We start from the raw sequence: 25,941 nt of genomic DNA, 5'->3' as shown, positions 1-25,941 counted from the left end.
TTTAAATGTCATCAAAACCCGAATTTTTAAAACTTATTTCTTCTGATGGCTTCATATTTCTTATTAAAAGATCTCAAGCATGCATTTCTGGAACAATACGAGAAATGCTCAATGAATCCAGTAAGAAAGTCTTTTTTTCATAATTTCGAAATCGATGATTATAGATAACTTTTTAGAAAGTAAGAATAATGAAATAAATTTCAAGACGATCAAGTAAACAAAAAATGTCTATTTTAACGATTTAATAATACCCTATAGTGCAAAATTATTAGACATTGTTTGTCAATATTTATATTTTCATGAAAAATATAAAAATGCAGAATGTGTACCAGAATTTCCAATTGAGCCAGATACAGCAATTGAGCTTCTTATGATATCAGACTTTTTAGACGGTAAGAAGCTTAAATATGTATTGAAATGAGATTAAAAGAATAATAGTGTGAAAATATATGTATTTTTAAATATTTTTAAATAATATAAATTTACAAATGTTTACAAATACTCAAAATTTCTAAAGATATAAAAATAATTAAAGTAACTTATATTTATTTTTCATGTGTTTATTATGCTTCATGTATATATGTTCATTTCCAAACCCAATATCAGAAAATTTAATAAAACTTATAACTCCTGAATCAAGCAATGCAAAAATAATATGTCGGGTTCCATTTCTTAATCTTTGAAAAAGTGTAGTATTTGGTTCATGATTTTTTATCGGGACTAAATCGAAAATATTTGCAAATTCTTTTAGTGATGGAAGTGAAGATGATCTAGCACTTTGATATAATTAGATTTTAACAGGCTTTTGAATCAAGGTCCTACTTTACAACAACAATACGAAAATCAGGATTTTGAAGTTTAGATTTTTTGAAATTTGAAACAGGTTTCCAAACATAATAACTTATTTTAAAAGGGTTCGTTTTTTTATTCATACTATAGGTATAATTTTCTTGTGAATTAGGAGGACAATGGTAGGGAATTATTTGTAGAGATTTATAAATTTGATCTAATTAATATTAATCGCAAAGCCATATCAAATTACTTTTTACCATACGAATAATAATATGTTCTTTTAACTAGTGTATTCCAATTATTTGTTGAATACTTTTCAAAAACATTGTAAACAAAATTCATAAGTGATTTCATCCATGCAAAAAATGGCGATATATTTTCAAAACCATAAAATTTTGAAGATGAAAGTATTGAAACTTCTAAAAAATATAAATGATCTACTAATATATTAAAAGAAAGTGCTTACCATTTTCAACTTCTATTGGTCTGAAAATATAATAACCCAAGCGTTTCAAATATGAATAAACCTTTTCATATTTATAAACTTTTTAAATATAAAAAAATTATATAAGTACTTGATACTGTTCAAACCCTCCACACTCTTCCAAACAAACAGAGTAAACAGCTTGAAGACTCATAGGAATTCCATTTTCCCACCAACATTCCAAGGAACCTCTTTCAACCAAATAAATCAGTTCCTCGGGTAAAAGCCAGATACTATTATTAATAAACTTCCCAAGAGATTTAAATTGTGTGCCACGTATTCTTTCTACTTTTGCAAGTTTTACACTTGGAACCCAAATAGCTTTTGAATATATTTTTCTATAACATTTTTAACAAAAAAAGACCATAATAAATAAAAAATAAACCTAGAAATACGACGTTCTTTAGAAATAGCATCAAACATAGAATTTATTTTCTTTTTTAGTATTTCATCTTGTCTAGATGTACCATCCGGTTCATAATCTTTTTCACCGCGTTTTGGAAAAAGGGTACAAGATGGATTTCTAAAGTAAATTAGAAAAAAAAGTAATATATATCTAGAAATAAACTTTTTATATTCATTTAAAAGACAATAATCTTGAATTTCATCCTCAATATCCGAGTCATTAAACATTATTTATTTGAGTGTAGTTATCGCGCCATCTAAAATATAATAGTTTAAATAAAAATAATATATATATGATAATTCAATATTAAAATAAAATGAAATATTAGAAAAGACGACCTTCTATAATGTTTGCAACCATTCGTTTTCTTAATTCTTTAATATCATCTTGTGTATAATCAACAGACACTTCTCGAGCAATACATTCAGCAGTTTTACATGCAAAAACTCCACAATCATAACCATTTCTTTGTATGGGACCAGACTGTATAAAATAAGTAGATGCTATAAAATAAAAAGATAAACCTCTGGAATATAATCATCCCATTTATTTAAATCAATAGTATTTCCGGATTCCTGTAATAAATAATCTCTTAAAAGATAGAATGTATTTCCAGAACTTCCGTTCAAAGAATCCCAGTATTCAAATCTTTTTTTTTTAAAATTAATAACCGACATGCACCAGTGAATTCCAAGATGAATTGGAATAAAAACATAATCTTGCTGCATAATATTTACTTTAGCTCTTTTCGTCCATCTCTGTACTCCTTGATATCCCTTTTTTTCCAAAGTTGTATAAAAAAAGGTGTTAAATGCATAAACTTTTGGGCCTTCTGGAGAAGCTTTTGCCCTTTCAGATATAAGAGCAATATAAAAATTAATAATTTCATCATTAAGCCATTCCTTATCCCTTAATGTTCTAATATCATAAGAAGTTATTGAAATATTAAATTTTACAATTAAAGGATCTTTTAATCTATTAGAAGAAAGTGCATCCTCTACTTTTTTTAAAAGTTCTTTAGATAATGGAGGTAACTGATATGAAGACTTAATCTAAATCATATATCAGTAATTTCTTTTTTTTAAAAAATATTGTTTTACAGAAAGATCTTTTAATTTTTGAATTTCATGATCTCTTTCTTGTTTCTGTTTTTGAAGAGTATTCCAATTATAGAATCGTTCATTTTTATATTTCTCTTTTAATTGCTTTATTAGCTTATCAAGGGAATCACTATCATTTATAGACTGATGTTTCTAAACTTATTTAATAATCCTTTTAAAAGAATAGATGGTTATACTTTAAAATTATATATAGTTTTATTTTGGCTTTCTAACTCTTTTTTAGGAACCTTTAAGCAATAAGAATTCAAACAATCTTTTTTCTGTTGTTCATATAAGCTTTTGGAAGATAATGGTGAAAATAATTCTTCATTCTGAGAAATATTTTGTGTGCGATGATTTTTAAATATTTTTGTATCATAAAGACCAGGAGTATTATTCTGGAAATCCAAACTTCTATTAAAATTTTTAAATTTTGGTGAATACTTATTTTTCATAAATGATGTTTCTGGATCTTGTAAATTATAAAACGAAGATGTTTTTTGAAAAGACATAAGTGCTAATGCATTTGTTCCTTTAGAATAGACAATATTATCATGTCTTTTAAGTGCATTTTCAAGAAGCTGACGCCCTGTTACAGCAACTTTAGGTAGACGAACAGGAAGATTTACATGATGTTTCTGCTGATTAACATTTGAAAATGATTTCTTATGCATATCTATTTTTTTTCTAGAAATATGAAAACGCTCATGTGAAAAATATGTATTGCAAGGAGTTTGATGTACAGATTTGTTTATTTTTAATGTTTCTTTGTTTTCATGGTCACAAAATGATTGATGTACCATATTTTTCAAAAAAGGATCAACTTCCAAAGACTCATAACCAGACGTATCACCATTCATAAACTTTTCATTTTTTAAAGAGTTAAGTTGAGTAGAATTTTGAACCCGGCGTCTCTTAAAAGATTCAGAACAATCTGGTTGAGATTTTAATGATTGAAATAAATTGAAAACTAAAAAAGTATTTTAGAAAAAGCTTTAAACAAAGCAATGTAAAGCTACATTTCATAATATTGAAAGACATCTCCCTAAAGAAAAAACTTAATGTCTAAAGAATTAAATTCATGAAATCATCTTGCTGTAAAACTATAAACCATTTAATATAAAACTTTTTTGATATAAAAAAAACTTAAACAGTATAAAACACATTCTTATATTTGAATCTTCAATATTTTAAAAATATAATTTCAGGATATATATCAAAGACTGATAATGATAATTTAAAAATGCTAATATCGATTTTAAAGATATCAGTTAGATTAAAAAAATAAAATATAACAGAAAACTTAATAATTTGTATGTCTTTAAATATATTTAAAAATGATTTATGGAAAAATAGTTTAATAAGTTGTGTTTTAAGAAAGACTATATATTTTTAATTAGTTTTAAACTGTTACAAATAAAACAAAAAAAAAACATATATTTATAAGAGTTATATTTCTAAATTCATTTATTTTCTATAAAAATATATTTTTCATATTATTTTTAATAAATTTTAACGCAGTAAAATATAAAATAAATTAATAATTAAAAAATAAATATTTTTACATTTTTTCAAAAAAACACCATTAAATATGGACTCAAACTTTCTTTTAAACATTGCAAAAGCATCTATTCACTTATCTTCTGAAGAAGACTCAAAAAAAAAAGTTTCAATTCTCAAAGATTCATATGATGCAATAGCATGTCTTATTAATGCGTACATGCTTAGTTTAGGTTTTAAACTTTTAGGATTTGATGAAAATCATAACTTTGGTTTTATTAATTACTATTTTTTTATTTTTTTTGCTGATATAGGATTGTTTAGATGCACCAATTACAAGTTCTAAGATGAAGCCTTTCTTTGAATCTTTGAGTGAATCAAAAGACCCTTTTCATACTTTTAAATATAGTTTTTGTAATAATGATGATATTTTTCTTATAAAATTATTAAAAATGGACAAAAAGATTATAATTCTTGGAACAAAAATGGGAAATGGTGATATTGTATTATGTGATCTACTAATAGATCATTATACACAAAGAGAATTTCTTCCATATCCAAATAAGGAAAAGGAAGGTTCTTTAGAAGATATTTATATTTCAAATGCAAAAATGATTGAATTAGTGGAGACATATAAAACTAATATTCTTCACAAATTGGTTTCTGATTTAAAAAATTCATATTTTGAAAAAGTCAAGTGAGTTTTGTAAGTATTTACTTTATATATGTAATTTTTGATTTAGTCCTTATGAGAAAATGTCTTTTCAAGCATTTAAACATAATAATCCATCTCGTCTTTTTGAGAATCCTATAAGCTCTAAATTTGATAGACAGCAAATAGAAGTTCCTGTTGGGCATTCTTCCCCATTTTCTATCGGTAGTAGTGATCTACATCCTCCAGGAATAGGGCCTCGTCCTTCGATGAGTCCATATATAGAAGATAATTCGTCTGATAGAATATACGGTTGTCTTAATGGAATGCATCTAGACAAGAACCATCCTATGTTCACTCGATTTGGAAAATATACACCTCATGGGTATGATATTTTAAAACTAATATTTATTCATAATGTTTACCTCTTAGAATGTTACCACCTGGTGCTAGATATGATCCAGTAACTCCTCACGATAATCGTGATATTAGACCGGGATATTTGAGCAATCCTTTTAAATATGGAAATGCTGGCGAGCCTGATAATGATGAATTTTTTCCTCCTGATGTAAATAATATGGTACAACAGATTCAAAAAATATTAAAAAACTTATTTATTTTAGTACATGTGATATTATTGCATACTTTTTATTGAAAACTTTTATTGTTAAGTATTTTATTAAGTGTTTTATGTTATCGTAATATTCATTAACATTATTAACACAAATATGTTTAAAATTATGAAATAACGTTTAAAAGTTTTTTTTGTTTTAAAATTTGGAGTATATAACTAGTAATTAACCTATAGAGAAGTATGGATAATTAAATAATGAAGATAGAAAGAATTTTATGATATTTGAGATATTCAAGACATAAGCTTTTTTCATTTTAATGTATTAACAAAAGGTCAAAAAATTATTTATCGTCTTTTAGTATAGCATTTACACTTCTTAACAATTGTCTTATATTTTGATTTTCTACATCATGTGCTATACACCTTTAGTAATAATGAATTTAGTTGTTAAAATTATTACATTCTTTAATTTCGCCCCATTGTGATATTTGAAAATTAATCTCTAATTGTGCTAAATCACATGCCTTTTCTGGACTTAAATGGTTACTTAATAAATTGTTTTCTGTTGCAATCATTTTTGCGCCAATAATAAAGCTTTTAGTAGCACAAACTGCACGATCAAGAGCAGCAAATTGCCATTTATCAAGTGTGCGCATCCATAAAGTAATTTTATTCTTTGTTTCTTGAGGTTGTGGACGAACATTAATACCTAAATCAGAAAACACTTTAAATATATTTATTTTCCAGTACATTTGTGCCCAATCATGAAGAGGTTCCCACAATTTTTTTTGCAAAGCAAGTAATTCACCATTAGATTGAGTTTCTGGTGCAAAAATTAATACAGTATCTGTATCTAAATACTTTAGAAGTGCATTGTATGTATTTTCTCTGGCACTTTCTAATGAAAAAATATCAATAGCCTTACTAGCAAGAGATGTTAATGGCAAAAGATGGTATTGAGAACGTTTAAACACAGAAGAACACAATTCTTGAGAAACCATATAAGCAAATGAACGCTTTCTAAGAGGAAATTTAAATACATTTCCTGATATAGTCTTTAATGGATTCTCATTTTCAAAAATTTGATATTGATCTATAATTATCAATTAAAATTTATTAATCTATAAAAAATATGCCTTTAACTTTTTTTACATCTATATGTATTAATGATTTTTTTTCACTATAAACTTTTCCATCTTTTAAACAACTCCAATGACGAATTATAAGATTTTGAAAAAGGGAATTTTGCTCTGATAATGTTTTTAATTGTTGAAAACTAGACAAATACCGCATGCAAAATGCCTTTAGAGAAGTGATTATACTACAAAACGGCTAAATAAAAATTATATTTATTTTTAAATTTCAACTTTAAAAATTAGAAGATTTTTTATTAAAACAAGAGCGATAAATTTTAAAATCACTTAAGAAAAAACCAGATAACAGATTTACTTTCTCTAAAGAATATTTGGTGAAAAATATTTTGAATTCAATATATCATTTTAAATCATTTTATAATGCAAGATCGTTTTCCTACTCTTTAATCCTTTAAGTTTTAAATGAATCTTATTTATTATTAGCGATCTTCTGCCCACTCATTCTTTAAATTATAAAAGTTAGCTATTTGAGTGAATATTAAGAAGATAAAACCTCTTTTCGTATTATTTCTTCTTCTTCTGGAGTAAAATCATTAATAATATTAAATCTAAAGACCATGTAAGATGGAGAATTATATAAAAAATAACTTTAAAAAATGTTTTTTTTTTCAAAAAATCTATTTTCAAAACTTACGTTTTACGAATTTCCTCTGGTGTCTTATTTTTAATCATATTTGCAACAGTTTTGCATCCAACGTCAAGTAATGGTTTAATGTCAAGATAATTACTTGCAAGAATAATCTCAAATAACATTTCTTGGTCAACTTGCATGAACTTTTGATCCCATTCATCTATCTCTGTAGACTTTTTTGAACGATGAACTGACAGATCTAAATCATCATCTGCAGAGAACGGGGGATCTCCTTTGTGATGTTCACACCATTCAAGTACCTTTTTTTATATATTTTTAGCAAATTTGTTTGGGATATAATATATCTCCTACTTTTTTTAAAACACTTGATGTAACATTTGGCAAAGGAATAGGCATATCCAATTCACCAACATCTACATATTTAAAATAAATAATGAACAATTACATGTGTTTAAGTCATTTATTTTACCTTCAAGCATGTTTTTTATTAAAATAGATCTTTCTGCAACAACTTTATCTAAAACTTATCATTTTTTTCTCTAGAAAAAAAGAAAAAAAAATACCAACAATAAATTTTTCATTATCAGAAGACATAAGCGTTACTTTGTACATATTTAAAGTTTATTTCCTGTAAAATATGATAAATTCTTTAAAAATTATTAGATATTCTAAAATCCGAGTCGTTATCAGAATCTGCGTTTAAATAAATAAATTTAAAGAAAAAATGTAAAAGAAAAATATTATAAATTAATGGATATTACAAACTAATGAATAATACAAAACAAAAAATGCAAATTTATGAAAAATATGTTTTCTCTTAAAGAAAAACCAAAATGTATCCATAAGAAAAAAATATTAAATGCAAAATAATAATATTAAATCGAAGTATAACCTCTATAACTCGGCTCCCTAATTTGCTTCACAAAAGAAATAAGTTGAGATCCATAATCTTTGAAATAATAGGAAAAGTTTTTAACCGTTTCAGTAAATGGGTAAAAGTCGTAATTTATAGAACCATAACTACTATATATCAGTAATTTTGAATCATACAAGATATTTTGCAAAAGCACCGAGTATAATTTAGATATAAATTAGAAATAAAACAAAATGAAAAAATAATGAAAAAAATAAAAAGAAACCAAGAAAAAATGCCCCATGAATGATACTGATATACAATATTCGGCTTTTCTTCACGCTTGCATACAGTATTTGTTTTCCATTTCAGCTGTAAATGAGAACGACTATATGAAATAAATTTTGGATCATGTTCCTATAAGTAAAAATTAATATACAAAAAATTCTTATACATGATAATAAACACCCACTTTCTCATCACATATAAAATTAATCATTGCAGATAAATTATTTTCTCTAAATTGTGCATTATAAAAGAAAATTTGAAGCCCATCTTAAGATATATTAGAATATCACTAATTATCATTTAAATATACTATTTGTCAAATATTTTGAATAAATATCAAAATGAAGCCCCTGAACATTCTCTACTATTAATTCAGTATCCCGAAACAGTGTTTTAACTCCACAAACTAGTTTCAACATTAATTACTTTATTATAAATCCTTTTCTCCAACATACTATTGGCACCACTTGAACAGAGATATTCCTTTGAAATCTTCTTATCAAAGTTTAATTTTCTGCATAAACTAATACTCCATGTCCTATTGACTATACCTTCATCCGAATTATACAATGATGTTACATAATAAATATTATCTAAGGCCTCCAAATCAAAATTCACATTATCTACTTCAAAATTACAGTTAAAAAAGCCAAAAACACTTTTACAAAATCCAGTTAATGCCAAAACCCATAAAACACTATACATTTTTGTTGTTGTTCTTGTCGAGTATAGTAAATTTCGTAGAAAAAATGTCTTAAATACAATTTTATTGTATATATACACATTAAAATACACTATGGATTAAGGAATACTTAGAATGTTTGCCATACACGCTTTTTTTATATTTTTTATTTATTTTAGAAAACATAAAACACAAACTGATATGATAATCGCCAAGACTAAAGTTGTTTTTACACAATTTTAACAGCTCTCAAAGGAATAAATAAATGTTTCTTTTCTATTTAACAAAAACAAGTACATATGGTATTTTATAGATTATTTTTCTGTTTAAAATACAAAAACACTTTTTCTATCTAAAAATACATCTATTAAGACGAATAACTGGAATATTTTGAAAAAATAACACAAATGTACACAAATATATAAATAACTAGACAGAAAACTTGCCTAAGGTTTTTTCCGTAATACAGCTTTTATGAATTGTTTTGTGCTGTTTTTTGAATGTACAAAAAAGTTTCAACAAGCTAACAAATATAAATATAAATAAAAGACATGCAAATATTAGATCATTTTATAATTGGTTTCTTCAAAATTAATGGAAAAATTGAATGGTTTTTTTTATTAAAAACGATCAAACGATCAGCTCAACGCCGCCCTTTTGTCTAAAAAATCTAGGAAAAACAGTTAGAGAAATAAGGAAATTTAGAGTTTTAACTAGGGAATAACTAAGAAGTACTTTATTGTATCAATAAAAAGAAAACTAAGGATTGGCGTTTTATGTCTACAATTACCAATTTTCAAACCATCGGTAAAGAATAGAAAAAACGACAACAAGTAGCTAATAGGACGAATAGATCCTTTTCTTGATATTGTTGATGATGATACACATACTCAGAACTACATTCGTATGTTTCCAGGGCGTGTTTTTGTGTAGATTATGAAAACAGGCCTTTCAAGAGTAGATCAAGGGCTAATGATCTTTTTTTACAGATATTCGTATTCAACAACGTAATGGGCGTAAGACTCTTACAACAGTGCAGGGACTTCCTGTAGAATATGACCAAAAACGTATTCTTAAAGTTTTAAAAAAGGTTTTTTGAATATATGGCTAATAAAATGTTCTGAGCCGAACAGGATTTTGCGTGCAATGGTACTATTGTTAAAGATGGTGAAATGGGCGATGTTATCCAACTTCAAGGAGATCAACGTCTTAAGGTTATGGAGTTTTTAACTTCTCAGTTGCCTATTCAAAAAAAGCTGGTTAAAATTCATGGTATACATTTTTTGAGTTTAAAATGACATTAATGTAATTTTTATCTCAGGATTTTAAAAATACCAGATATCTGGTTAGTGTATCTATCCGCTGCTTGACATACGGCCTTGGATTAGTTATACACTGATATATTTGCGAGGAAAAGCATGTTGTTCTATTTTTATAGCTATTCTCTCGGTTTCTAAGTTTTAATTTTGTTATTTTTTCATTCAGTTCTTTTTCAATACGAAATTTTCTCCTCCAGTTCCTCAGTATTACTTTTAGCTTTATTTTTTTCTGTACCTATTTTTGCCTTTTTATCAAAAAATATTAACTCATCAAAACACAATAGTGCTCAATAGTTTTAAGATTTATATTTTTCATTGCAAATTTATATTTGTTATATTAGTCCTTTTTTTTGTTTTATTTAAAATTTAAAGCTCAGTTAATTACATGTTTAATTACATATAATTATTTTTGTTTCAAAAACAATAATTTATATTCTAAGACAGATTATATTTATTTTTCTTTTAAAAAACCACAAATTCATTTTTTATAAATGATAAAATATTTTTATAATTCGTCGTGTTATCATGGCTTTACACTTAAGATTTAAAAAATAAATTTAAATACTCTTAATAAAAGAGTATAAAAGTGCGTATAAACTCTGAGTATGGCAAAAACAAGTCGTATTCCATCTTCAGTTGACATTAGTTTTACTCTTAGAAAGGGTTAAAGTGTTTCTTTAGAAAATATTTTTTGACTTTTTAGTTTTTGGTAAACCAGATTTTAGAGGATGTCAGAAAGAAGCAATAGAGTGTGCTTTAAGGGGTATTTTTGGACTATATTATTTCTTTTTGACAAAAGATGATTAGGAGAAGATATTTTTATTATTGCACCCACTGGAATGGGCAAAAGTTTATGTTATCAATTGCCAGCAATTGTTGTTGATCATGGCGTTACAATTGTTGTTTCACCACTACTTGCATTAATGGTTTTTCCTCTGTTTCTTTACAGTAAAAATATTAATTTTTGAAAGAATAATCAAGTGGACATTCTATGTGCGAAAAATTTACCAGCAGCAACATTAAACTCTACTACTTCTATAGAAAACAGAAAACGGGTAATTTTACATATTTTTCATCCTATGATTTAACAATGAGATGTAGATTTTAGAGGATTTAGCATGTGGACATCCTCAAGTTAGACTTCTTTATGGTAAATATTTGATAATTAATCAAGCTATTTCACTGATTTTTAAAGTAACCCCAGAGCTTCTTTCAACAGAAAATTTTAGAAATAAACTACTTAATGTTTATCAACATGGAGAGTTGTAAGTTTATAAACTAGGCTAGAATATAAATAATTACAATTAAAAGACATAGATTCGTCATTGATGAAGCCCATTGTGTTTCTGAGTGGGGACACGACTTTAGAAAAGATTATAAATTGCTATCATTTTTAAGAAAGGTATTTTTTACATAAATTTAACTGCATTCTCATTTTATCAGAAATACCCAAAAATACCTATTATGGCTTTGACTGCTACAGGTAATCCATATATGGCAATACTTTATTTTAACATTTATAGCTACTGAAAAGTTATTATTTATTAGTATATTAAATAACATCTAACTTTTATAGAGTTAGATTAGATATTGCTAAAATATTAGGACTTCCAGCGCCACCTACGCTTAAAGTTTTTATAGAGCCATTTTCTAGAAAAAACTTGCATTTCGAAGTACGTTTTAAATCAGATGGAAAAGATCATTATGAAGATTTTCGTAAATTTATACTTTCAGTTTATGCTAGAAAAAAAAAAAGATTATTTCTTGAAAATAAAAATTTTATTGATCAGAATGGTGGGAACTATGATATACCCGTCTCCATTTGTGGAATAATATATGCTAAAAAAAGAGGTACATGTGAAGAAGTTGCTGAAAGACTTAAAAATGATGGCATTAATGCTCAATCATATCATGCAGGATTGTCCTCTACAATGCGTGATAAAACTATGAAGCTTTGGTATGAAGGAAAAATAGATATAATTGTAGCAACTATTGCATTTGGGATGGGAGTTGATAAAGAAGATGTAAAACTAAAAATATAATTGTTTTAGATAATTTATAACTCTAGGTACGGTTTGTGGTGCATTGGGATATGTCAAAAAGTATGGAAGGTTTGCAAATAATAATAAAATATATAATTTTATGAATATTTTTAGCATATTATCAAGAAGCAGGTCGTGCAGGAAGAGATAATAAAACAAGTCGTTGTATATTGTATTATTCAAGAGAAGATCGTGACAAAACTCGATATATTTTGCATCAGGAGAAAGAGCAAAAAAAACGAAAAAGGGAATCAGAAGGAAATGATCTTTCTAATATAAATAGTTTTGAAATGGTAGCAAATTTTCTTATAAAGTAAATCAATAATATTAGTTTATAGCTAGTAAAATATTGTGAGAATGTAACAAAGTGTAGACATTTATTTTTAGTTGAATATTTCAGTGAAACAATTTCAGAAAATTCAAATAATCAATATTGTATTAAATCGTGTGATATATGGTATGTTAATTTTTGCAAAGATATACTGATTTTAATATAGTAAAAATCCTGTAATTGGAAAAATATATCTTTAATTCATATTAATATTTTTAGGAAAAAGTAAAAATTAATAAAATTTCAGAATTAACAGAAGAGTCATCTTTTGATCAATTCCAGTCTTTACCTTCAACACCAGAAAGATATCCAGAAGACAACGTATTAGGAATTTTAAACACTTGTAAAAGAAATAGTAGATATGATAGAATTAATTCAGAAAGTGATGAAGAAATACCTATAGATCTAACTTCTTCACAATTTAAAAAGTCAAATATTGTTGACGAAGTTTTACATAAAAAAAAAGAAAATGAATATAGAGCATGGTTATTTGGGAAAAAAATTCCTTCTAATAATTTTATTATTTCTGAAAATAAAGAAAATCACAAAGTTATTAATGAATTTGAATTTGAATCTGAAGTATATAAAGAACTTTTATCAAAGCTTACATGTGCATTATCGACAAAAATTGACATTCATATAAGAATAACTTTTTATAAACATATAAAATCCTCACTTTCTGAAACAATTAATGATGATTCTTCAAATTATAAATCAGACATGTGGAATGCTTTAAATGCATCGTATTTAACAAAAACAGAAAAAATTCAAGTTGTCGATATGGTTGCAATAGATATTGAGGCAACTACTTTTCTTAAAAGCTGTACAACAAATTTTTATCATAATGTTGCTGTTCATAAGCTTAGAGATGCAAAACTATGTACTCTTGGAAAGTTTTCACCAACTAATGAAGTATGGCAAGCTTTAATATCTGCTGTTAAAAATATTAACTAATATATAAATTATTTTATTAATATTTATTATAAGATTATAAATATCTTTCTTTTAGCTTTCCTTATGATATTATTTATGCAGTTTAAAATCTAAAGTATATTACCAATTTCTGAAATCATTTTTATACATATCAAATACAATTTAATATTTATTTGTAAATCTACTCAAAACAATCACGAATAATGAAAAACCATGGAAACTATCATAAATCACGACAAATATATAAATGAGTTTCATAAACAATATTTCTAGAGACAAAATTCTTTTCTTTAAAAAACATAATTTATTATTCTAAATATAGCAAAATAAGTAATAATTTTTATTATAAATAGATATAACCGGTACATCATAATATTTAAATATATATTTATATATATATATATATATTTATATAAATAATATTTTTGTATCTATTAATTTTTCAAATATATTATAAAGGTCATTTATTTAAGTCTGAATTCTTAACAGTTGCTTCGTTTTGAAGGAAGGAAATCCATAAATCAGACATTGACTAAATTTATATTAAATATTTTTTTAAAAAAATAATAAAGTACTTTTTTATTAAATGAATTATGATCCATAACATGATTATAATTAAAGTTTAAAAAATCATGAGATAATGGTGATAAAGGAAAATTAAAACTAGACAAAATATTTTCGGATGACATATTTTTTGATTTTATTAATCCTGCATGCTCTTTTTCTTCATCAGTCCAATGAAGAAAGGCAGACATTAATTGTAAAACTTCATATCGTTTTGTATCATTTTTTGGAAGAGTAATAAAAGATAAAATCAAATTTGTAACAAGTTTTCTAAAAATAATAAGCCAATATAATAAAATTAAAAACATACTTATCAATACTTTCTTCAGAGTTATCCTTTCTTAATAACTTTAAAGTTTTTACAAGATGCTCATTTAAAATTACCGCTATAAAAATAAGAAAATATATATATATATAAATTTTTACCTTCATGCTTTAATTTACCAATAAGTAAATTTTTTTCTTTAATTTCTTTCTCAAACAATAAAAGTCTTTTAATTTTTTCTTCATTCTCTTCTTTTTCAAGAACTAATTTATTTATATAATTTTCTAACTCGAGATTTTTATCTTTAAAAATACCAATTTGTGACTCTAATTCACCTGTTACTTGTTTAATATCGTTTTGATGATCTAATAACATTAATAAAAAATACTAATAACAATTATAAAATTACTTTCAATAACTTCATTAATTTTTTTTTCATATTCATCAATGATTTGACGGTTCTGAGTATTCTCTTTTTCGAGTTCAGTATTTAAAATATGTTTTTGTTTTAATAAATTTTCAAGATCTTTAACCTTTTCTTTAAGCTCTTCTAGTCTTTCTTTAAAATCATTTTTACTCATTCTTTCTTCTAACGCTATTTCTTTCCAATCTTCTGACAGTTTTTTATATTTTTCAACATCTTTAATTGAAGCATATTGTTGTTTATACAATATATCTTTTTCATTAGCCCATTCTTGCTCTAACTTCTCAATTCTTTCATTTAAAAAAATAATTTCTTTAGATTTTTCATAACAATCATTATTTACATTAAATAATTCTTCTTTTAAACAAGAAATTTGCTTTAGAAGCTCTTGATTTTCATCTTTAAGTTGGTCTATTATTTTCTTGTTAGAAGCTAAACTTTCCTAAAATTATCAGAATTAGGCCAAAAATACTTGATTTTATATACAGAATCTGCTTTTAGTTTTTCTTCGAGACCTTGTTTTATAGTTGACAACTTTCCTAAAAAATTGCGATATTGTAATTCAAGTTGTGTCTTTTCATCTAAAATAATTTTCATTTTTTTTTCATTTTCTTCAATTATAGTATTTTTCTGATCTTGTTCTGCTTTCAAAGATTTTTGCAGATTCGAAATCTCTGATAAAAAAGATTCACGTTCTTGATGCCATGAATTAGATAGCTCTGGGGCGCTAAGCAAAGAATCATATTCAGTTTCAGGATCTATGGATATTCTCTCTTGAGATTTTCTTAAAACATCTGTATTTCCTACTATATCAAATACTTGAATACCATTAGTAATATGTTGTACAGTTTCATCGGTAAGATTATTTAAAAAGAGTTTTTTTTCCGAGTTTTCAGAACCCTTTTTGTCTTCCAAAGGCTCCTTTAAGTTATAAGAAAATAAATTTTAAAAAAAAAAACGTACTAATTTAGATAAATGAGACTTTGCTGATTCATCTACTAATACTTCTTGATGAAAAGTATTATTTTCCGGTGGTATATTATTAATAACTGTATCCATTGAAACATTTTGACTGGCTGAATTTAGAGATATAGGTTTTTTGCAATTCTTTTTTGTGCCAGAGTTTTTTGTTTTAGATTTTATTTTTTGTTCTAAAAATAATTAATAAAATATTATTTAATATGAAAATAAGAAACCAGAAGAATGTGTTTTCTGTGAAAGTTTCTTCATTTATATCATTTACTAATATTTATATTTTTTTCTTCAAATTTATTTTTTTAAATCTAACATTTTATTTTACTTAATAAAACTTTTAATTAATTAATTAGTAATAAGATTTTTTAGTATATTAAAATATGAAATATTGACTAAAATCATTTATTTTCAATTCAAGTACATAGAAAATCATTACCTTTTGAAATTTAACAAATATTTGTTGAATCTTCCTCGATGTCTGTTATCTTTAAAACACCCTTTTTTTAAAATAAGCACTTTTTACTTTAAATTCAAAAAAGCTAATAATCTTATTAAAAACTTATTCTTTTATTAAAAAAAAACATATTTCATTATTAAAATGCTTTTATTTTATAAATTTTATAATATTCAAAATATTATTTATATCAGAGTTTTTTTAATTTTTTGTCTATAAAAACATTTCAAACACTATGAGAGCATTAGCTGTTTCTATTTTCTGCTTTTGATAAATATCTCTTATTCTTTTTAATTTATTTGATCGTTTTATCTTATTTTTTATAATTTTTTTCTTAAAAAAAATAAAAACACTCTATACTATATATATACTTAATTTTTATGCTTATTCACTTATTTTTCTTTATTTATCTATGTTTTTCTCTTTTTTATATTTTAATTAAGACTTACCTTGAAAGTTGGACACATAAGTGTTCAATTTTTATCGATCGATTTTGTCGCACGGAACAAACGTCAATGCTTTCTGTCCGGTTTTTAGGAGTTTATAACTCATGGAAATTAAAAGGAAATACATTTTTTTTACTGAAAAACATGAGAAAATACCATGAAAAAGATAAGTATTCTTTTTTTTGGCTTTTTTTTAGCTAAATTTTCTGTACTTTTAGATCATTATAATAATCCACGAAATGTAGGTTCAATGAAGAAAGAAGACCCAAATGTAGGTATCGGACTTGTTGGTGCACCGGCATGTGGTGATGTAATGCGTCTGTCAATTCGTGTTGACTCTGAGGGCCGTATTTCAGAAGCAAAATTTAAAACATTTGGCTGTGGATCAGCAATTGCATCATCATCATATATGACTGAACTTGTTAAAGGAATGACATTGGATGATGCGTTAAAGGTTAGAAACACTGAAATAGCAAAAGAACTTTGTCTTCCTCCTGTCAAATTACACTGTTCTATGCTTGCAGAAGGTTATTATGATAATACTTGTATTTTTCACTGATTCTATTAGATGCAATTAAATCAGCAATTAGAGATTATCAATCAAAGTCCAAGATCCGCTTGGCAACTTTAGAGAATTCACCTGAAGTTCTTAATACCCAGTAAAAATAATAGAAAAATTGATGATAACATGATAGTATGATGCTTTTTTTGCACTTATAATTCTAATAATTATGATTATGATTGGTTGTTTTTTTAAATTGTATTGTTTTTCTTTCAATAAATTATTATATATACAGATTGATTTACCAAAAACTACACCATCCAATATAGCATTGACTTAAATTTTCTAAAGATGTTGCTTGTTGAATTAACCTATTAACTTGACTTGGAACATCTAGTTCCTGATTGGGCTTAAAATCTCGACCTGTTAATTTATTTGAAACACGATTAAGCACGTTAATAGCACTTTGATTCAATAATTCAGGTCGATGTTGTATTTTCCATGTTGATTCATTTTTCTGAGTTTGATTTTTAAAATTTTTCATAGAATCACTTTGCTCATTTCTATGTACTGTTAAATTAGGATTTGTATTTATTAACTTCCAATTAACTAATGGATCATAAACAAAAGCTTCCAATACAGCCATTAAAGATTCTTTATTATCACGTAATACTCGCATGACATGTTCGCATGTTATTCTAAAACTGCCCTCTATACCACTAACTTCCATTGCATTTGTAAGCATACGTGTAAGACGAAAGGGGATTTTTTCTGGAAATTTTTCTCTATTCATAGCAACTTCAAAACAATCACCAAAATCTATATGAATTGCTTTCCCCGTATGACGATTCAGCATAATATTCGATGGATGACGATCTCCTAATCCTAAAATATAGCCCACCATTGACATTACAGCTAATGATCTTGTATAATTTGTTCTACGATTTAGCCATGCCTCACTATTCCTACTTTTTAACCACAAAACTCTATATAAATCTTGTCCAGTAGTGTTATCTAGCGCATACTCAAACACTTCAACTTTTTGTAATAAAGTAAGATTATCATAATCAGGTGCCATTTGAAGCATTAATCTATGTTCAATATTAAGCAAAATTTTACGACTTTCTCTATAATCCTTAATTAAAACATGTAATGTATCACTATCTGGAACCCAGCCTAATAATCCTGAATTTGGAGATAAAGGAATCACCGGGTATCTGTGAATATTAAGATGTCTTTTAAATGATTCAGAATCGACAGACAAAAGAGTATTTACTAGTCCAAAAAACTGCATTACTCGTTCATCTTGTCTAATATCTTCGTGTCCTTTTAATGCATATTGATAATCTTTTCCATCACTTCCTCTAATAGTTAAGCGTCTTGGTCGTTGTTTAGAAGTAATTACAGTAAATGTAGGAGAAAAACTGATTATTCTAATTATTGGCTTTTTACTTACATAAGTACCAGGAACCGCTAATTCAAGATCTACTGCTGATAAAATTTTAGGAGAAACATATTGTAATTCCAATGTAGTTAATTGTGGAAGTTGTTTTGTAATTTTCCGAAATACCTAAATATTAATTCATTTACCTAAAAATATATGAAATTATACCTGATAGTAAAGATCCCATGCTTGATTCAAATCTCCAATTTCACCAGTCTTACGATATTTTATACACCATTCTCTTGCTTCTTGAAGATCTCGACCAAAAGCCTGATGAAATGAAATTTCACGAAGAGTTTCTGGACCCTAAAAAATTACTCACAATTCAGAGATTATAGAATGTTATACCCTTTCTAACATTTCATGTAAAGGCTCTAAGATATTAAACATCGCTTCAATATTGTGATCCCCAAAATATAATCTAGATGCTTCTTCTAACCCTTCATGCCATTGTTCATGCCATAATATAGCTACACGAATTAATTCATGACTTACAAGCAAAGCCTGTTCAACTAATAATGCACTATGATTTCGAATTTTATCCATAATTTCTAAAGCAGCTTTTTGACGAGAAATATTTTGAGATTTTGATGCTACTGTCAATGGATATACAAGAGCTTGTGGATGGGATCTTCCAACATCTGCTAAAAGCTGATGAATAGATTTTTGAATATTACTATTAGGTGAATGAATACGAGCAATAAGCTAATAAATGTTATCTTAAAAAGCAAAAACTAAATAAAAAACCTGAGGAATCACATCTAGCCATGTATCAATAGTTACAGAAGTAAATCCTTCTAGTATGGCAGCGCCAACTTGTGCATGGTTTCCAAATTTAAACCATAAGTTTAACAATCTTAATGTATCTTGAAGAGAATTTCTACTATTTAATGCAATAGAACGGAAAAATCCTAATTTTAAATGAATATATAACAACAAAAATAACAAACAATAACCTTTTATAGCAGGTAGAATATGATCATTATAAACTTCAGAAGGCAAATTCTTATTTTTTTTTTCATAAAAAGACACTGCTTCAAAATTTGCCAAAGCCCATGCATGCCATGCTTTGTAACAGTCAGGATCAAATTGTGTTGCAAGTTTATAAGACTGAAGAATTTCGGGGATGTTTGTTTTTGACCAATTTTTTTGAAGAACCTTTTGCCATTCACCTTGCTTATGATAACATCGAGCTAACAATTTAGTATAATCATTAAAATTTATTTTTTCTCTTTCATCAAATGACTGAGATGTATCATTAGATAAATTGATTTCCAAATCATTTGATAAACGTGTACTAAATTCCTTGAGAAGTTCAAGTGCTTCTGATTTATCATTTGTTGCCCACATATATTTTAAATGAGCATAAATAACTTTTGGTGGTGCATTTGTGCATGACTAGATAAATTAATTAAATATTTTAGATTACGGAGTAAAATACCTGAAAATTACCAATTCCTTTACCATTATCGAGTAAAGAATTTAATGATTTTTCAGCTAAACCTAAACGCCCTGATTTTCGGCAAAGATTAGCAAATTTTATCCACATTTCCATATTTTCTTTTGGTGAAATAACAAGTGCTCTCATTTTCAGCATACGTTGCCATACTTCAACATTACGCTGTGAGCCTTTTAGTCTATAATATATTAGTTATTAAGATTAATTGTTAATAAAAATAACCGTTTCATCCAGGTTTTACGCATTGTTGATTGAATTTCTGGTTGATCATTACTTTGCTTGTATATTATAATTTCTTCTAATTCAGCCAACATTTGTACACGAACAGCAACACTAAAAACTTTAATAATAATAAAAACATATAATTTATTTACCAGTATGCTCTATTATAACTTTCTCCTACAAGAGCTGTAAATTCTGTATCAAGTAATTCTCTAGCTTTAGTAATATGAAGTGATGTTTCATTAAACTGATTACGATGTAATGAAATTATTGCTCTAAAAAAAGATCTATCTGGTGATTCATGTTTCATTGATGAAATATAATCATCCATTAATTCCCATTGACCTAATCCCCAAGCGGCGGCAGCAGCTAAAGGAGCAATAGATCTCCGCATATCATTACCAGCATTTAGCCACTTCTCTCTTGCAAGTTGAGAAAGAAGTTCCCATTCCCCTAACGCATGAAGACATCTCATTTTACCCATTGTTACTTCAAATGAATTATCTTCTATAGAACGTCTTTCGTAAGTTGCCAAAGCGTCTTCCCAACGTTCAAGCTTTTCATACCATGTCTCTTTTAATTCAAGACCATGCTGTTGTGCATAACTTAATATACCAATAGCGGCATCTGGTTGCTGCAAATGATTATTAATGCTTATCAAAGCTTCAATAGTATCAGTAGAAGGTTCTGAAATAAATTCAAGTTCTTTATAATGTAATGCTTTTGCAAATGCATGACATTTCGCAGCATACGCACCTAAAGTTCGAATATCTATTGGCAATGTTTTATCATCATGTTCCATAAATTCAGCTAAATTCAAAAGACTTTGTAAAATCTCAGGAGGTATATTAGGAGATGTTAAAGCAATTTCTATAGACCTGACAAGCTCATCCTGATATTGTTCATATAATTCAGTCCAGCATGAAAGAAATGCAGCATTAAATAATTCTCTTGCTAAAGGATAATAAACACCAGCTAAACTAGCACAAGCTCTTAAGGCATGAGATGGTGATTCTTTTAATAATTCTACACTTAATCTGCGAATCCATTCTTGCCAATCATCTTTTGTAGATTTTTGAGATGTCTCCCATGCATTTTTTAAATGTTGTTGATTGACAGATAATTTTTTTGAAGTAATGTCAGCTGAAGATGCATCATCTGCTCTTCTATCACTATATCCACATTAGTTAATTACAGTATATTATAACATATATTACTTTTCATCTGAATTTAAATCTTGAGGAAGGGATTCTCCTTTTAAAAGCTTTGATACTAAAAGTTCATAGTTTTGATGTTGAATATGGTTATTTATTAAACACTAAAATAATATTAAATAAAAATTTAAAAAAAAACAATTATACTTTATTAATCATAGGAATAAAAATAGTATAATCAAGACCAAGTTGAAATACTAATGCACATAAAGTATCCATAGAAGCCATTTTTAATTCATGTGTTCCTGTTGTAAGTACACGTGCAAGCGGATGAATAATTCTAGAAGCATGATCGGCAAAATTAACTTTACGAGATAACTGAGCTACTGTTTGAATAGCTATTTTACGTAATGACACAGAAAGATCATGTCTTTCAAACATTTTAACAATTACTGGTAGCACTAAATGTATATATTCTTCAATATTGGACCCAAATACGACAAATGCATGAAGAATTTCTTGAGTAGACTGCCGATTAGGAGTAGTATCTGTTTCAAGTACCTGAAGCATTAATGATAAAAGTGTTGGCAAATAAGTTTTAAACTCTCCCTCAAGAGCTCTAACAATTGACTCAACAAGTGAAAGAATAGTAATTTGAAGAGTAGAATTGGAGTTCCAATAATCATAAATTAATTTAAAAATATCATTCAAGAAATTCCTTATATGTTGCTTAACAATACTAACGAGAATACTTAATTGTTGGAAATAAAATTCCAAAAGACCCGATAAACAAGTTTGCATAACAGAAAGAAATCCTGGAATTATCTATATACTTAAATATAACTTTGTTAACTTTAGTATATTGAAATATACCTGAGGCAAAAATGGAACGCATTTTAATCCTAATGTTTTAAAAATATACATAATTGCCTGAATAGCAGAATAATGATGTGTACTAAGGGATGAATCCTTAAGAATATTCATTAATGTATTAATTACAACAGTTGGATAATATTCTTCAGATGACGGACTCATACCAACTATTAAAAGAGAAACATCAGAACTAACAACTTTTTGTTCAGGAGTAGAATCCTCTGAAGCTTCTTCAAGCATCTAATTAAGTTAAAAAATAAAAAAGAAGCATAATATTAAACATACTTGATATCTATATGGATCCAAAGCACCCAAAATACCAATAACTTTGACAGTTTCTCTTCTAACAGCTGCGCTTTGTTCTGTTTTAAGGATATTAATTAATATATTAAGTAGTGAAGGATATTCAATATATGGATCAATAATATATCCTGAACTAATTGCCAAACGACCTAATGCCCGAAGAGCTGCATCACGTTTCACAGTTGAACTCTGGTCCTGCAATATTTCTATAATCAATGGCATAAGATCACTAAGATATGGTATCATATCTTCTCCAGCAACAACTGCTAATTCTCCAAGAGCAGTTAAAACGCTTGAAACGACACCAGGACTAAGATCACGAGCTTTCTGAATCATTATCTTTAACATTGGTTTTACATAAGGCTTTATAAGTTTTTGCGCAGCAGAGAACAATAATCCTAATAAACATGCATTTTCTTGTTTATTGCGACTATAACAAAATTTAATTTTAAAAAAATAGTGAAAAAAATCACCTTATATTAGAATATTCAAGCTCTGTTAATAATTGAATTAAAGTTTTCCTTAATGATGGCATAACATAGGCAGGATTATGGAAAGTTAAACGACCAATAATAGTGATAGTGATTTCCCGAATTGCAAAAACCTCATCATTTAAAGCAATAAATAAAGAACGAACATTCTCAGCTTGAGCAAGGTGTCTATCGAATCTTTCGTCTAAAGACGATAGAACCATCTGTCGAATTACAGGATCTTTTTATTAAAAATAAGAATATATATAACTATAAAATTTACCTGTATCAGTAATCCCCACAATTAATAATTTTTCAAGAATTTCCCCAACAACATGAATAGCATGACTACTTGTTTGATAACATATAGGGTCTCGAACAAATAATTGGCAACATGTTAAAGCAGCTACCTTTCTGATTTCTAAATTATCATTTTCTAAATAAGATATAGCACAATCTCTAATAAATTCATTCAAAACGTAACCTTTTAAGTATTATTAAGAATAATATAAAATAAAATACCCCTACCTGAGAAGTTAAAAGTTCCTAAAGTGTTCAAAGCTAAAATGATAAACTCGCTATCTTTATTATCATAAATTTTAAAATCATAAATTCCTGTAGAACTAGACTGTGTAGACTGGTGTATAGCAGGACTTCCTAATGTCTTAAAAGGCTTTCCACTCAGAATGATAGAAAGAAGGTTTAGCAATCTTTCTTGTATAATAGGAAGAAAAGAAGGAATATAACGTGCAAGATCCACTAATGCTTGTCTCAAGGGCTCGCTTAATCCACAGCCTAAGAATATTAGAAACTTTACAATATGACAATAACATTACAAAACATCATATCAAGCAACTCATGTAAATATTTTGTCAAAGCTGACCCAACAGCTGTAGCAAGCATACTAATACACTGAAAAATTGGCGCCTCTTGAGTCTCTCGACTACGTCCTTTTGTTGTAAGACCTTCTTTAACACTCTCTAAAATAGAATCAAGATATGGCTCTATGCTATTTCCAACTGCAATTGCAACACGACCAATAGCGATAAAAGGGCATGTTCTATCTCTATTTTTCCTCAATTGACCCAAAAGATGAAGCATGCACTTATGTAAATAGGATACAACAAATATATCAGGATTATAAGTAGCTAGTGTAGGGATTAAAGAGATCACAGTACGCTTTATAAGTCCTTCTTTATGATCTTTGTAACTCAAAACAATTTCACATACATCTATATATTTTTCATGCATAAACTATAAAATATTAAATAAAAATCCATATAATAAGATATATTACTGTTCCAGATTTAACTAATAATTCTTTGTAAGCCAACAAACTTCCATGAATACAATCAGAATTATTAGTTTTAAGTCCATGCTGTGCTTCTTCTAAAATTTTTACATACCACTGAATACAAAGCTGGCTTTCCCTCTGGTATATAATTTCTAAACATGCACTAAGTGTATCCGCCGCGGAATTTCGGATTATTACTTTTGAATCTCGTAATGCTACCCAAATCAAATCAAATATTTGAGATATATAAGAATATATAAGTGTTGGAGAATTCAGCGCTAATTCTCGAAGTACAAGTACGGCTGCTAATCTTCGATTTTCGTATCTATCACCTTGAAGCCATTCTATAGCTCTTTTGGCCTCAAAATCAACAAATTCTGATGTTAGTGTTCCACCAGGAACTGCTAAACGCCCTAAAGCTTTCGAAGCCAGTACCATTGTCTGTGTATCGTTTCCTTGCAGTACAATCCTTAAATAATTTGCAAATCGAGTTATTTTAACAGTATTTTCCTCTCCATCATAATCAATTAATTTATCTTATTATTTAGACATGAAAAATATATATTTCTTTATTATACCAATTGCAATAACTCCACTAAGTTTCTCATAATTATCATTACTATGAACCAATTCATAAATCCTGCGATTTATATCATTATTAAAAGAAACAAATGCATCTTCTTGTATTTCCCGGGATGTAGAAATAACCTTAAATATAAATTAATCTACTTAATTTACAAATTACTTACATATTCTCGTAAACTATTTGCCGCTTTATTCCGAGTTTCTTCATTTCTAATCATATAGGTTATAATAAGTCTTTTAAACCTGGAAAAAATACTTGCTCTTTAAATCCAAAAATAAAGCATCTAGTTTTGATGAATAAGATGCCATTTTAAATAAATATTTGTCAATTCATCTTATTTTCTGTGAATAATATAAAATAATGTTGCATAGGTGGAGTTACGATATTATTTTTTATAAAAATAGCTAAATAAAATACAAAAAAAGATATTTTTTAAAATAAAGATACATAAGTTATTTATGATTGTTTGTTTTTTGCTCATTTATCTCTTTTTTAAATATGATTCTTAATATTTAACTAACTATAAATTTCGTTAACGTAGTAGCAACTAGATAAAAAATAATTGTTCTAAATGATGTCTTAGAACTTGTAATATTTTTAAATTTTACTGTAAATAAACAGGAATAATGTTTTTAAGATGTTTTTATTTTATATTAATTCTTTTATTTTAAAATGGTGATTTTTATATTTCAAAAACTGCTTTTTATATAAACATGTTATCTTTTATAATTAATTTAATTCTTTTTATATTGATAGTTTAATATGTTTTATTCTATTTCTAACCATGCTGTTTTTCATTATAAT

The 25,941-nt window shown here is 26.8% G+C and overlaps 12 protein-coding genes across 12 annotated transcripts; 5 read left to right on the top strand and 7 right to left on the bottom strand.

The window, feature by feature from the left end:
* Window positions 1-5: 5 nt before the first annotated feature.
* On the top strand, window positions 6-421 carry T551_01131 (uncharacterized protein; the record flags this gene model as incomplete). The annotated part of the gene is made up of 3 exons (XM_018373394.1): window positions 6-120; window positions 165-213; window positions 259-421. The coding sequence occupies 3 exons, from the start codon at window positions 6-8 to the stop codon at window positions 419-421; spliced, it is 327 nt and encodes a 108-aa protein (XP_018230562.1).
* Window positions 422-529: 108 nt separating this feature from the next.
* Window positions 530-1,909, bottom strand: T551_01130 (tRNA splicing endonuclease subunit SEN54; the record flags this gene model as incomplete). The annotated part of the gene is made up of 7 exons (XM_018373393.1): window positions 530-776; window positions 823-1,006; window positions 1,050-1,211; window positions 1,259-1,319; window positions 1,368-1,614; window positions 1,662-1,799; window positions 1,845-1,909. 7 exons carry the CDS (start codon window positions 1,907-1,909, stop codon window positions 530-532), a joined length of 1,104 nt encoding a protein of 367 aa, XP_018230561.1.
* A 97-nt stretch (window positions 1,910-2,006) lies between these two features.
* On the bottom strand, window positions 2,007-3,823 carry T551_01129 (uncharacterized protein; the record flags this gene model as incomplete). The annotated part of the gene is made up of 5 exons (XM_018373392.1): window positions 2,007-2,165; window positions 2,207-2,734; window positions 2,783-2,935; window positions 2,980-3,752; window positions 3,802-3,823. The coding sequence occupies 5 exons, from the start codon at window positions 3,821-3,823 to the stop codon at window positions 2,007-2,009; spliced, it is 1,635 nt and encodes a 544-aa protein (XP_018230560.1).
* Window positions 3,824-4,373: 550 nt separating this feature from the next.
* Window positions 4,374-5,566, top strand: T551_01128 (uncharacterized protein; the record flags this gene model as incomplete). Its single annotated transcript, XM_018373391.1, has 5 exons — window positions 4,374-4,554; window positions 4,607-4,979; window positions 5,026-5,319; window positions 5,367-5,514; window positions 5,558-5,566. 5 exons carry the CDS (start codon window positions 4,374-4,376, stop codon window positions 5,564-5,566), a joined length of 1,005 nt encoding a protein of 334 aa, XP_018230559.1.
* Window positions 5,567-5,849: 283 nt separating this feature from the next.
* T551_01127 (ATP synthase complex assembly protein ATP12) lies at window positions 5,850-6,801 on the bottom strand (the record flags this gene model as incomplete). Its single annotated transcript, XM_018373390.1, has 3 exons — window positions 5,850-5,923; window positions 5,969-6,601; window positions 6,645-6,801. The coding sequence occupies 3 exons, from the start codon at window positions 6,799-6,801 to the stop codon at window positions 5,850-5,852; spliced, it is 864 nt and encodes a 287-aa protein (XP_018230558.1).
* Window positions 6,802-7,081: 280 nt separating this feature from the next.
* On the bottom strand, window positions 7,082-7,866 carry T551_01126 (E3 ubiquitin ligase complex SCF subunit sconC; the record flags this gene model as incomplete). Its single annotated transcript, XM_018373389.1, has 6 exons — window positions 7,082-7,105; window positions 7,156-7,210; window positions 7,297-7,553; window positions 7,606-7,667; window positions 7,724-7,777; window positions 7,818-7,866. 6 exons carry the CDS (start codon window positions 7,864-7,866, stop codon window positions 7,082-7,084), a joined length of 501 nt encoding a protein of 166 aa, XP_018230557.1.
* A 263-nt stretch (window positions 7,867-8,129) lies between these two features.
* On the bottom strand, window positions 8,130-9,100 carry T551_01125 (uncharacterized protein; the record flags this gene model as incomplete). The annotated part of the gene is made up of 5 exons (XM_018373388.1): window positions 8,130-8,274; window positions 8,394-8,524; window positions 8,562-8,662; window positions 8,706-8,801; window positions 8,851-9,100. The coding sequence occupies 5 exons, from the start codon at window positions 9,098-9,100 to the stop codon at window positions 8,130-8,132; spliced, it is 723 nt and encodes a 240-aa protein (XP_018230556.1).
* A 702-nt stretch (window positions 9,101-9,802) lies between these two features.
* Window positions 9,803-10,453, top strand: T551_01124 (protein translation factor sui1). The gene is made up of 5 exons (XM_018373387.1): window positions 9,803-9,884; window positions 9,931-9,981; window positions 10,067-10,167; window positions 10,211-10,349; window positions 10,399-10,453. Exons 1-5 carry the CDS (start codon window positions 9,854-9,856, stop codon window positions 10,404-10,406), a joined length of 330 nt encoding a protein of 109 aa, XP_018230555.1. The 5' UTR covers window positions 9,803-9,853; the 3' UTR covers window positions 10,407-10,453.
* A 614-nt stretch (window positions 10,454-11,067) lies between these two features.
* T551_01123 (uncharacterized protein) lies at window positions 11,068-13,723 on the top strand (the record flags this gene model as incomplete). The annotated part of the gene is made up of 13 exons (XM_018373386.1): window positions 11,068-11,322; window positions 11,368-11,451; window positions 11,498-11,546; window positions 11,592-11,661; window positions 11,708-11,798; window positions 11,840-11,879; window positions 11,920-11,929; window positions 11,973-12,420; window positions 12,465-12,507; window positions 12,553-12,731; window positions 12,777-12,895; window positions 12,936-12,945; window positions 12,989-13,723. The coding sequence occupies exons 1-13, from the start codon at window positions 11,236-11,238 to the stop codon at window positions 13,721-13,723; spliced, it is 1,965 nt and encodes a 654-aa protein (XP_018230554.1). The 5' UTR covers window positions 11,068-11,235.
* Window positions 13,724-14,162: 439 nt separating this feature from the next.
* On the bottom strand, window positions 14,163-16,185 carry T551_01122 (uncharacterized protein; the record flags this gene model as incomplete). Its single annotated transcript, XM_018373385.1, has 8 exons — window positions 14,163-14,234; window positions 14,278-14,536; window positions 14,577-14,652; window positions 14,693-14,896; window positions 14,941-15,397; window positions 15,442-15,876; window positions 15,919-16,106; window positions 16,152-16,185. The coding sequence occupies 8 exons, from the start codon at window positions 16,183-16,185 to the stop codon at window positions 14,163-14,165; spliced, it is 1,725 nt and encodes a 574-aa protein (XP_018230553.1).
* An 802-nt stretch (window positions 16,186-16,987) lies between these two features.
* T551_01121 (iron sulfur cluster assembly protein 1, mitochondrial) lies at window positions 16,988-17,493 on the top strand (the record flags this gene model as incomplete). The annotated part of the gene is made up of 2 exons (XM_018373384.1): window positions 16,988-17,357; window positions 17,399-17,493. 2 exons carry the CDS (start codon window positions 16,988-16,990, stop codon window positions 17,491-17,493), a joined length of 465 nt encoding a protein of 154 aa, XP_018230552.1.
* A 140-nt stretch (window positions 17,494-17,633) lies between these two features.
* T551_01120 (uncharacterized protein) lies at window positions 17,634-25,445 on the bottom strand (the record flags this gene model as incomplete). The annotated part of the gene is made up of 20 exons (XM_018373383.1): window positions 17,634-18,902; window positions 18,945-19,082; window positions 19,125-19,481; window positions 19,524-19,687; window positions 19,733-20,174; window positions 20,218-20,413; window positions 20,458-20,568; window positions 20,610-21,629; window positions 21,675-21,775; window positions 21,819-22,436; window positions 22,485-22,724; window positions 22,770-23,217; window positions 23,261-23,498; window positions 23,541-23,741; window positions 23,786-24,052; window positions 24,094-24,511; window positions 24,555-25,087; window positions 25,130-25,259; window positions 25,301-25,346; window positions 25,393-25,445. 20 exons carry the CDS (start codon window positions 25,443-25,445, stop codon window positions 17,634-17,636), a joined length of 6,990 nt encoding a protein of 2,329 aa, XP_018230551.1.
* Between the last annotated feature and the right edge of the window lie 496 nt (window positions 25,446-25,941).

Source organism: Pneumocystis jirovecii (genome assembly GCF_001477535.1).
Source record: "Pneumocystis jirovecii RU7 chromosome Unknown supercont1.4, whole genome shotgun sequence".
Lineage (NCBI taxonomy): Eukaryota > Fungi > Ascomycota > Pneumocystomycetes > Pneumocystales > Pneumocystaceae > Pneumocystis > Pneumocystis jirovecii.
This window is presented reverse-complemented; position numbering and strand designations above follow the sequence as displayed.

What these genes read in the sequence shown, in the direction of transcription:
- T551_01124 (XM_018373387.1), top strand. Translation starts at nt 9,854, where the DNA reads ATGTCTACAATTACCAATTTTCAAACCATCG. An exon ending in TACCAATTTTCAAACCATCG is followed by an intron (nt 9,885 to 9,930) that starts GTAAAGAATAGA and finishes TAGGACGAATAG; the next exon opens with ATCCTTTTCTTGATATTGTT. An exon ending in ACATACTCAGAACTACATTC is followed by an intron (nt 9,982 to 10,066) that starts GTATGTTTCCAG and finishes CTTTTTTTACAG; the next exon opens with ATATTCGTATTCAACAACGT.